Here is a 12288-nt window from a genome sequence, read left to right as displayed (position 1 = left end):
AAGGGCTCTACATGAACAATGAACTGGTGATAACACTTAATCGTCATAATTAGGAAACTAGAGTTTCCACTATAGGGTAGATTTTTTGAGTCACTGTGATATTCCTCATCCACCACAAGTGAATATTGGAAAATGTCAACCATTTCAATGATCAAACACTTGGAAAATCTACCCGATATTTCAATAGTCAATTTTCCATTTTAGTTCGGTCTGCCTCCTTTATCAGTAAGATCAATATAAAGGAAAATCTGAAAATGCTGGAAATACTCAGCAAGTCAGGCAGCAACTTTAGGGAAAGAAACAGAGTTAACATTTCCGGTTGAAGACTTTTCATCAGAACTGGAAGATGTTAAAGAGTTAACAGTTTTTAATCAAGTACAGAACCAGGGAAGGGGGGGGGGGGAGGGTGGGGAGGAAAGAACAAAAGGGAAGGTCGGTGATAGGGTAGAGGAAAAGAGTGATTAAATGACAAAAGGGTGGTGCAAGGCAAGGAGGGTGGTAATGGGACAGGTAAAGAAACAAAAGATGGGTCTGGAGGAGCTGTAAATGGCAACAGCAGAACCACCACCAGCACCTGCAGTCCCACAAAAAAAATGGGAGCAGTGGTTATAGGCTGACATTATTGAAATCAATGTTGAGTCCAGTAGGTTGTAAAGTGCCTAAACGAAAGATGAGGTGCTGCTCCTCGAGCTTCCGTTGAGCTTCATTGGAACAGTGTAAGAGGCCGAGGACACAAAGATCAGAGTGGGAGTGGGACAGGGAATTAAAATGGCAAGCGACCGGCAGGTCAGGGTCACACTTGCAGACTGAGCGGAGGTGTTCAGCAAAACGATCACCCAGTCTGCATTTGCTCTCCCCAATGTAGAGGTCTTCGACCTGAAACGTTAACTCTGTTTCTTTCTCCACAGTTGCTGCCTGACTTGCTGAGTATTTTCAGCATTTTCTGTTTTTATTTCAGATTTCCAGCATCCACAGCGTTTTGCTTCTGATAAAGGAAAAGCTCCTCGCTTTGCTAACAAGCACTCCCAGGTCAGGTACAGCAGGAGTTAGATACAGAGTAAAGCTCCCTCTACAATGTCCCATTAAACACTCCCAGGTCAGGCACAGCACAGGCTAAGTAGAGCGTAAAGCTCCCTCTACACTGCTTCAACTATAAGCCTTAACCCCACCTGCACCAATGTGACAGTTCCACTTCCAACACCTCCTGTGGTTTCTCTAAGGTGAGATTGCCAATTCATTGTCAATCTGTGATGAACTACTGGCATCTTTTGCACTGTGGGCCCAGGAACTAGAGTGTAGATTTTACAAATTCACACTCTTGGTGTGGAACTCCATCCTTTGCAATCCAATTGAAACTACTCAAACTCAAAGCGAGTTTCTCAATGGCAGCTTTTGCAATGGAGAAGTTGTGGTAATTCAATTTTAGATCAGAGGAGATAGTGAGATGAAAAATGCCAATAGATGGACAAAGGATGGAATCTGTGTCTGTGAAAAACTGAAATAAACAAGATTTTCATTTCCACATTGAAGACTGTGGAGATCAAAGCCTTGAAATGTAGCCACTAAACTGCAAGAGGAGTGAAGATCATATAGATTGATAAGGATACAGAAGGATCATTATCAAATGTGTCTCTGATGTTGGATGATGAGTAGAGCAGACCCTTGATCAACAGAAGAAATGGAGTAGAAGAAAAAACAGATAACCCTTTGGAACCCCTGAATTGATGAAAACAAGTCAGATGATGAGCCATCAGCTAAAGCACAGATTGAGCAATTTGAGGATAAATTAGATAGCCTTGAACAATATAATGGCAACAAATCCCAAAGCAGTGACAAGATTGCTGTAGAGGTATGTATGTCACAGGCCTGTTGAAAGGCAAGTATAGGTTAGGCCAGAACTTTCAAGGTGGAGAGTTTACAGCAGCTTCGATAACTTTAGAAAGTAACGATGGGTAACAGGAGAGGGGTGGTCTCGGATGAACAGGAGCAAATTTCCAATGAGAATGGATGTTGGAATGGGAATAGAAGAATCTGAAGAGATGGCATGGGACAGGGTTAAATGTGGAGGCAAACATATTGTGGACAATAGGACCAGAGGTCTTATTGGAACCCAGACAGTGAAGGATTGAACGGATATAATAGGGACAAAAACTGCTCTGTCGTAATGGTGGAAAAGAATGGAGCAATGGAGGGATGGTCTTTATCAAGGTCACCGAGATTAGAGTTAGAGAAGAAGAGAAAGTTGAGCCAAAAGCTTTAGGAGCATCAGGGTAGAAGAGGGTTGGAGATGAGGAGTCACACAGACGTTGGGAGAAAGCTTTGGAAAGCGGGGCAAAAGGAGCAGCTACTGCAGGGACAGGAAGACAGCAGTTGGGGTTTCTTTTCAGTAAATACCAGCAGGTTTGCAGATTATTGAATAAAGAACAGGAAAACGAGGAAGAACAAAATTTGAAGATTAAAGATCTCCCATGGCATTGTTGAGCCTGTGCTGAGTGATTGGTGTATACTTACTTGTGGCAGAGAGTTCCCATCCCTTCCATCTCCTGAACCACGCCCGAGGAGGATTCCCCGTGTGTGATGAAAAACAGAATGGGCTTGTGCCGTATCAGAGCCTGAGAAACAAAGCAAATCTTTTACATGACATCTACAGAGGCCGAAAGCAACGTCAACCAATACAACAACCAACAAGCCAACATTCAGAACCATTCATCCCCACTGCTATTGACTGTGCCCCCTTTCTACCTAGTGCTGTTTAACATGCTTCATGCATCCATATATAGCACTGGCCGCCTTGAATCAGGAACAAAATTTTTTCTACGTGAGCAAATAGGCTCCTTCTCAGCCTCACATCTACTCATTGATTGCCGATCTCGCTCACGTCACGAAGCTTTTTCTCACTCTGCTGTGAGAATTTATAATAATCACTTCCCCCATCAATTGGCCTCGTATCACTCCCTTACCGAGTGGGTAGGTGACAAACCAGGCTTACAATATGATTAGTGGAGCCTGGGGTGGGGAGAGTACTCAGTGTCTCCCCCTAATAGCAGGGCTGAACTCTGAGCCACAAATCTTGTTACTATACTGCAGGACGTCCTCGAAGGAGAAAATCTAATAATAGTTCCATGAGGACTCTGGCTGTCTCCGTGCTTCTAAGCTTTGCACTAGCCCACACGCGCTGGGAGATAACACTTCTCTACTCGTGGATCAGTGTTTGGGGATGGGTTACCTCAGCCCTGCTGTGGATGAGTGTGCAGGATCACCCAAGTTTCCTTTCCTTTGTGTTTGAACTGAGCGGTGATGGGCTCACCTTCATACAGGTCAGTTCACGTAAACTCAACCACTGTGCTTGTCTTTCATCTGAGCTGCCAGTCCTCAGTTACAACCCCTCACATATGCCCGCCATTATTTAATCCTTGGAGAGGGGGCTGCTTGCTGGCTAACAGCACCAGAATACAAGTGCTTTGATGAGCGAGAGATTCTAACTTAAGGCCGTGATGTATGGTGAAGAGCCTCCTTTGGTCTGGATGCACAAACACACTGATTGGTCAGCAGGTGGCGCTGTAGCATGTCTATCCAACCCCACCGCACTGACTTTTCAGTCAATCAGTAAACTGATCGAGATTTCAGTTTATTCCAAACGAGGTTATAAATCTTACAAACAGCAGTCTCTGTGATTTAGGGGACTGGAACTAAACAGTCCGTCTGAACCATTGTATCCAGGTAACTGTCACCAAATTCACCCTTATACTTTCATAGGAGGGAGAAGAGGCGGATACACAAACAGACACATGTGGACACAGACACACAAATACATTTGCGCACACATGCACATGCAGGCAGATGCGCAGTCACAAACCTGCTCGATTTCTTGCAAGGTGAAATCTTCCCCTGGAGGTTTTACAAATTTCCTGACATCTCCGCCTTAAATACAAAGAGAACGGACAGCTTCACTATAGTGTCGAGCCTTCTTCTAGAGCTGTACGTTACAACTGGCTGCTGTCAAGTTAACAGAAACCTCAGGATTTTTAAGGCCCGAAAGTCTTACTTAATTGCTGTCTGATTTCAATTATGCCCTGACTGCAGGTGTCCTCTTTGGACACAGTCTAGCACCAGACTGCAGGTTTGTTCAGCCGATTGGCATTGGCCCAGGGCTCTAATAGAGACATCTGTGGCAGATATGGTCACCTTCACCGTGAAGGACCTTCCAACCTGAGGAACATTTTATCAGGGTGAAGTCTCAGGCAAGTGCTGAAGACATGAGATAGCTGAGGATTCAGGGGCTGCTTTAGGTTGGTGCGTTTTCACAAAATCTTCGTCTATTCTGTTTGGTACAAAATACAGCAGTAAACTTAGGGTTGCCAGCCCTCCAGGAATTAAAGATCAATCTCCTGGACAGTGCTATGAGCAAACCAGGAGAAAAATCGAAGTGGCATTAAAAATAAAGTGTTTTTTTTTTCATTTTCTTTAAACACTTTTGTTTATTAGTTATAAAAATATTGGAGATGGGGAAAAAAGGTGTTTGGAGGCAGGAGGTCATGTGATGAAACCTCCAGGAATACGTCCAACCAGAGTTGGCAACCCTATGTAAACTAAGTCATGAGATTAGTGTTTAGGGTAAATTATGTGAGCAAGACTTGGAGCAGGGGTAGAGTCTTGCTCAGTTGGAGTACAGATTGGAATGGAGGTCAGCCCATCTTATTTGCAGTGCTCTCAGTTTTGCGGTCATTAATTTCTCCAATCTGTGCTCCCAGTTACAAAATGTATCCTTGTTTGTATGATCACATTATTGTGTCTGTCCTGCTTCTGTTTGAAGTCGTACGTGCGCGGTTTCTGATTGGTTTAGTGTAGGCCCTGTTGAAACATTCTAATTGGTTCAATGCTTCTATTGTTTCTTATTGGTATCAAAAATTGCCAGTTCCAATCGTATTTTACACAAAAAATTCAACAAGAAACAGTCAGGCACAGACATTTCACAAAAAACAACCAATCAAACACACAAAAAAAAAATCAGCCCACATGACGGTTCCAACCAACCTAGCTAGAAATCCCAGTTTCAAGAATTCGCCAAAAACAAATCACAAACTTACTCAAAAAATTATTCACCCCACCTTTCAATTGCTCCACTTACTTTAACTTAACTTTATCTTAGCCCCCCACCCCTTCCCCCATGCAGGGCCCGACACACAACTCCCAGTTGGCATTAACAGTCTAAGAGGGGGAGAAGAGAAGAAGGAAAAACAGAAAAGAAAGGAGGGAAATGGAAAATTGAGAGCACTGCCTGGCCCAGTCAAACAGCCTTTTTTCCTCCGTGTGAGTTCCCGTAGTGAGTGTGAGCCGCCAGCGGCTTGCCTTGATTCCTTAGCCACCACTGATGTCTCCCTGTCCAACCTTCTTAGTATCACTGTGTGATCTCTGCCACTCCCCAACCCCTTTCCCTCTCAACAATGCCCAGAAAGAGGGTTGGTATCCAGCATCAGAAACCAGAACCAGCACTAAGCACCCAGACACATCCAAGTCACCAAAGGGCTTGAAAACCAAATGCGAGCAGGACATCAGCAAAATTCAGACCATCGTCCAGCCGCCCATGGACGTACTCCATTGTGGTGCTGAAGAACTCACCAAGCCGTGAGTGGGAGCAGTAATGTACCTTTGAGGGATGGTAGAGGAGCCTAAGAGGGAATAGCAATGATTGCTGATCAGGGAGAGGAAACTCCTGAGCCAAGTCAGCTTACTTCTAGGTATACTCACCCAAGAAAAAAAGCAGGAGGAAAAGTGAGTGAGTATTTAAATGCTTTTGCTGTCATCTTTACATCTTTTCCATTTCAGTAACTGTAACATTAATAATTCCAAACCTCGAGCAAGTCTTCCTCCCAATAACCCCAAGCCAGAAGCTGCAGCCACTCCTCTCCCTTGCTTCCTTCGCTCTTTACCAGCTCCAGCAGCAGCCCCAGGCTGCAGTCTCTCTCTTCCACAGCCCATGCCCCAATTCCAACCCCCTCATCCCCCTCCCATCCCCAGGCCCTAGTCTTCTGATTCCAAGCCACCTGTGTCTGCTACCTCCCAGGCCAGTTCTTGGACTCTCACTATTGCTCAACCCAGCACTGGCTCCTAGTTCCTCCTAGGACAAGTCCAACCTTCTGCTCCCTTCCAGCTCACCTGCTGGTCCCAGATATTGTCTTGACCCAAAGTCGACGATCCCTTCCACCCTTGGCCTCAGTTTCTTTCTCACCTGCAGATGTTGCAGTGGCTCCCAAATGTGCCAGTCAGGCTAGGGCACCATATCTAGTCTGACAACGACATGAAGACCAGCAAATGTGGAGATCCAGTTCCTCGCTGTAAGAGTGTGAGATGTACAGAAAGGGAGAAACTGCAAGTGGGTGAGACAAACGGACAGAGTGGGAGACAGAGGGCAGAGAGCACACAGAAGGAAAGACAGGCTTGCAGAAAGAGGGAGAGAGAAAGAGTTGGAAACAAATGGAGAGATACAGAGACAACAAAAGTGTGTGAGAGCCATACTGAAAGAGGGAAAGTGGGATACAGAATGAGTGGAAGACAAAGATAAAGTGATGGAGACAGAAAGAATTAGCATGGGAGATAAGCAGAGAATCAGTTACAGAATAAGAGACTTTTGTCCTGTGAATGAAGCCTTCAGGAATGCGACTACTCCTCATCTGATTGTGTTGCATTTATCTGGGAGCACTTGACTAGACCATTGGGTGAAATGTGAGAAGAGTGAGCAGGTTAGGTCATGTCAACTATTCATTACCTGACAAGAACCCGATCTCAGATTTACCATTACAGGGAGAGGTCAAGCACAATAAAGTGGAGGAATCAGAGCGGTGGGGGTCAGTCACAATATCAGAGCGGTGGGGGTCGGTCACAATATCAGAGCGGTGGGGGTCGGTCACAATATATTCTCAGATAAGGAAGGCCATTCAGCCCGTCTTATTTATCCATGTGGAAGGACCCCACACTCCCCTAATTTCTGCATTTAATTATTTCTTAAATGATTCCAGGGTTTTCGCCTCCTCCGCTCCATCTGGAAGTCCACTCCAAGTGCTGATCATTCTCTGTGAGAAAAAGAACCTCCTGAGATTAGTCCCAAAATGACCATTTACTAGTTTGGGCCTGTGTCCCCTTGTTCCACCCCACAATTTAATTTAAAGTACATTAACCTTTTCCATACCATTTACCTCTAGAAGATTACCTCTTAGATGCCTCTTCTCCATGCTGAAAATCCCAGGTCTGTCCAGCCTTTCCTTAAAATTCAAACCTCTGACACGTGGGGAGGAATTTTAAGCCCCAAGAACGGGTGGGTTGGAGTCGGGTGGGAGTTGAAAATAGTTGTTTTTTGGGTCGCGACCGCAACTGGGCTCCACTTCCAGGTTTAATGTGGTTGCGTAGAAGTACAGGCTTCCCACTGGGAATGCAAAATCAGAAAATTTTGCAGTCACGACCCAAAAAACAACTATTTTTAACCTCCCACCCGCCCCCAACTCACCCATTCTTGGGGGTTAAAACTACCCCCCCCCCAGGTCAGCTTCATAGCTCTTCTCTGCACTGCCTCTGGTGCTTAAATGTCTTCCTTGTTTTTTATCAACCAGAACTGGACACAGTTCTCAAGGTGCAGTCTGCCCAGAGTACTGTACAGCTCTATCACAACTTCCTCTGATTTGTAATACACTGTTTTGGCTTTAGAGTTTAACGTTGGCTTTGTTGATTGATGCTTTGCATTAGTTGGACATGTTGAGCATTAAAAGTCTACTAAGGTTTCTAGATCTGTTTCAACTTCATCCTTGGTTATTTCAGCATTATTCATCGAATACAAATGTTGACCATTTTTCCTTCTTACATGCAATACTTTACACTTGTCTGCATTAGATTTCATCTGCCTGCTTACATATTTTGTCCAACTCATTCTATAATTCCTGAGCTGCCTTCTCTGATTCCGCTGCCCCTCCCAGTTTAGTACCAATCGTAAATTTGACCTATTTGCATTGAGTTACTGAGTGCAAGTCATTGGTGTAAATTAGAAACAGTAGTGGTCCCGACACTGAGCTCAGTACTTCCACCTCACTTTGACATGACTCCTCTAACCAGTACCCTTCAGCCAATTTCTTACCCATTCCCTAGTTTTACTCTGAATCACCACAGCTTTGAGTTTAACTGGTCGCCTTCCATGGGGACATCCTTTCTGCTCCTCCTTGTGGCTGGTTTCAGACACTGGTGGAGACCTGACATTAGACCCTTACGTCCCGGGATGGTGCTTGGCACAGGAGGCTCCAGAAAGGAGGAAAGAATAAATTTATAATTGTACTAATATTCTCGATACATCAAATCCATCCCCTGTCAATAGACTGTTAAGAAAAAGTCCAGTTGCACTGATGAAAGTATCGGGACGATTTTAATCTAATCTGCCCGTCAGGAAACCCACGGGATCGGATGGAATGCCGGTTTTATACCCTGCCCTACATTACAATCCATTGACTTCAGTGGAGAGTAAAATTGGGTGGGGAATAAAACCAGCATTACACCCAATCCGGCCAGTTTCCCAACAGCCAGGTTAGATTCAAATTACCCCTGTGTTCTTTTTAATGAAATAAAATGGGAAAAAATTGAAGTCTGATGCACACAATATACAGAGTTATCACAGAAGGAAGATGTAGAACTCGTACCAATTCTCTCAGCGATGTCCGCTGCCCTTTCACCCCACACGCCGTGAATTCCAATTAGCACCACATCTCCTGGCTCCACCACATTAACTAAGGCTGCTTCCATAGCTGCATGACCAGAGCCACTGATTGCCAGAGTCAAGTTGTTTGTGGTTTGAAAGGCATACTGTATCCCAGCCTTTACGTCGTCCATAATCTGAACCAAGAGAAGGAAATGGTGACACACTCAATAGGAGCACTAGAGCTTCGGAAGTTGTTCTGAGCTATTTGTGGCTGAATTTTAAAAAGAAATGCACTTAAGGTTAAAAAAAAAACTGGAAATGTTGAAAATCCAAAAAAAAATAGAAAATTCTGACAAATACTCTCTGAAAGAGAAAATAGAAGTTCTGACATTTCAGGCAAAGATTGAAACAGACTGTATCCGAGAATGAGGGGCCATGGATATAAGATTAAATGTAAGAGATTTAGAACAAGAGAAACTTCTTTGCACATAGAGTTGTGAAGCTGTGGAATTCACTTCAAGGGTTAGTGGTTGAGGCAGAAACTATGTCAACATCCAAGATTAGATTGTATAGGTGGATGTAGGAAAGGGGGATAAAGGGATACGGGAATGGGCTGGGTTAGGACTATTTGCTCAAATGGAAGGTAAACGCCAACACAGACCGGATGGGCCGAATGGCCTGTGTCCGTGTTGTAACGTCTCCGCATTTCTATCCCTATCCCTTTATATTTCACTCATATGCAATTTTCTGCTGTAGTACTAGTGTGGTTCTGTCACCTATCTAAATCTGCAGCTAAAAATACATAATTATATTAATGAACTGACCTTTGAAAACTGGGTACAAACAGCACAGTTCCATTCACGTCAGCAGGAAAGCCTTTTCTAACCATTTGGGTGGAGACTGTACCCATATCAGAAAATGCCCCCTCCTTTGTCGGAATGTTAACCTGCTTTCTTTCTCTGCACAGATGCTGATCGACCTGCATGTGTGCCTCCAACATTTTTCCATTTTTCTTGCACCTCATCTGATTTCATCGTTACATATTTATACATTTCTGTGAATTATCCTATATCCCGGTTGGATTGCAACACAATTTTTCCCCAACCCCTGCTCCGTGCTACTGGGCAGGACAAAGAGTTAAATCAGAGCCTGTTGAGTTGCTGTAAGATCTTTCTGAGGTGCCTGGTGGTGTCTGTTCCTTAAAGTGCCTTTCTTTGTTTGGTGGGTCTATGCTTCTGCTGCTGGGAAGAGGGAGCCATTTTTAGAAGTGAATCAGTGTGTAGACGTCGCTCTCTGAAGATCACAAGCACAATATAAAAGATAGCGTGCAGCAGGAGTAAGTGGCAATTGTATGAGACCACACTCCCAGAATGGACCTTCGCCTGCCAGCAGTGCGCATGAAGAAATCACATGCTGTGCGCCCCACGATTTTCCGTCCATCAAAAATCGTGAGGCGTGTGCCTGTGGTTTTTCAGTGCGCTCCCTCGGTGAGTGAGACTCCTGCCAAGAGCACACACCTGTAAATTGAGCCCTGTGAAGTTGGGTAGGAACCAAAATTTAGTGCACTTTACACTAGCCACCAGGCAGACACTAGAGAGCCATTCAAGAAAATAAATAACCTGTCAAATTAGATCTGTTTCTGCAGTCAAGGAAAACTACTTAAATTGTTACTCTGCAGTCTATGAATTTTCTAGCAGATGTAGCAATAGCAGAAGGGTTAAGGCAACAAACACCCACAAAGACATTCCAACTTCAAAGGATTCTTATCAATGGGATAGTCCTGCCTATTTCATTGTTTGATTCACTGAACACAAGTTCTGATAACAAGGCAGGTTAAACTACTGTGTTATCAGGTTGTACAAAGCAGCAAGGAATCTACAGGCCCCGTGCCATCTCAGTGACACAGTACTGCGTCAACCTACAAGCCCCGTTCCATCTCAGTGACACACTACTGCATCAACCTACAGGCCCCGTGCCATCTCAGTGACACACTACTGCGTCAACCTACAGGCCCCGTGCCATCTCAGTGACACACTACTGCGTCAACCTACAGGCCCCGTTCCATCTCAGTGACACACTACTGCGTCAACCGACAGGCCCCGTTCCATCTCAGTGACACACTACTGCATCAACCTACAGGCCCCGTGCCACCTCAGTGACACACTACTGCATCAACCTACAGGCCCCGTGCCATCTCAGTGACACACTACTGCATCAACCTACAGGCCCCGTGCCACCTCAGTGACACACTACTGCATCAACCTACAGGCCCTGTGCCACCTCAGTGACACACTACTGCATCAACCTACAGGCCCTGTGCCACCTCAGTGACACACTACTGCATCAACCTACAGGCCCCATGACATCTCAGTGACATACTACTGCATCAACCTACAGGCCCCATGACATCTCAGTGACACACTACTGCATCAACCTACAGGCCCTGTGCCACCTCAGTGACACACTACTGCATCAACCTACAGGCCCCATGACATCTCAGTGACACACTACTGCATCAACCTACAGGCCCCATGACATCTCAGTGACATACTACTGCATCAACCTACAGGCCCCGTGCCATCTCAGTGACACACTACTGCATCAACCTACAGGCCCCGTGCCACCTCAGTGACACACTACTGCATCAACCTACAGGCCCCGTGCCATCTCAGTGACACACTACTGCATCAACCTACAGGCCCCGTGCCATCTCAGTGACACACTACTGCATCAACCTACAGGCCCCGTGCCATCTCAGTGACACACTACTGCATCAACCTACAGGCCCCGTGCCATCTCAGTGACACACTACTGCATCAACCTACAGGCCCCGTGACATCTCAGTGACACACTACTGCATCAACCTACAGGCCCCGTGCCATCTCAGTGACACACTACTGCATCAACCTACAGGCCCCGTGCCATCTCAGTGACACACTACTGCATCAACCTACAGGCCCCATGACATCTCAGTGACACATAACTGCATCAACCGACAGGCCCCGTGCCATCTCAGTGACACACTACTGCATCAACCTACAGGCCCCGTGCCATCTCAATGACGCACTACTGTGTCAATCTTGTTGTAACTTTGAATCTACATGGGGCTTAATCTCAAACTGGGTAATCACATTCATGGCTTGTCTATCAAATCAAGCTATAATGGGGCAAATGGGTGACAAAGGTGACTGGAAAAGCTAATGGAAGAGCGGGAACCCTAAAGAAACCTCAGCTTTGTTTGGCAATCTTTGTGTTCAACGAAGCCTGCCTCTACCCAGTCAAGGTTAGAATTCTTTTTTGCCAGACTGCAGGGTAAGAGCGCCTGTTGCTCCTAATTTGAATCTAGTCAAAAGGCATACAGAGCAGTGTACTGGGCGAGGATGAGCTTCTTCCCATGTGAGCCTTTGAAAGGAAAATCATGGCTATGGGCGTGCAATTTTCCAATATGGCGGGCAAAGCTCCATGCCAGGAGCACGCAATTGGAAAATTTACCCTTACGTTTTCAAACAGTCCTCACTTCACTAGATAAAAACAACCATTTAACCTGCTACTAAAAAGTGGGTTATTCCAGTGTGTGTCTGTCGGTCGGTTAATAAAGGATGGGGTTTGCAACA

General features: G+C 45.4%; 1 protein-coding gene across 1 annotated transcript in view; it reads right to left on the bottom strand.

The window, feature by feature from the left end:
- Window positions 1–12288, bottom strand: part of LOC137331640 (alanine--glyoxylate aminotransferase-like) — a 45689-nt gene that overhangs the window by 31329 nt on the left and 2072 nt on the right. The window contains exons 2-4 of the mRNA XM_067995577.1: window positions 8676–8868; window positions 3857–3921; window positions 2512–2612 (exon numbers count right to left, since the gene is read on the bottom strand). Coding sequence (XP_067851678.1) covers window positions 2512–2612; window positions 3857–3921; window positions 8676–8868 — 359 coding nt within the window. The remainder of the gene's footprint in view (window positions 1–2511; window positions 2613–3856; window positions 3922–8675; window positions 8869–12288) is intronic.

This window comes from Heptranchias perlo, chromosome 13 (assembly GCF_035084215.1).
Source record: "Heptranchias perlo isolate sHepPer1 chromosome 13, sHepPer1.hap1, whole genome shotgun sequence".
Classification (NCBI taxonomy): Eukaryota; Metazoa; Chordata; class Chondrichthyes; order Hexanchiformes; family Hexanchidae; genus Heptranchias; species Heptranchias perlo.
This window is presented reverse-complemented; position numbering and strand designations above follow the sequence as displayed.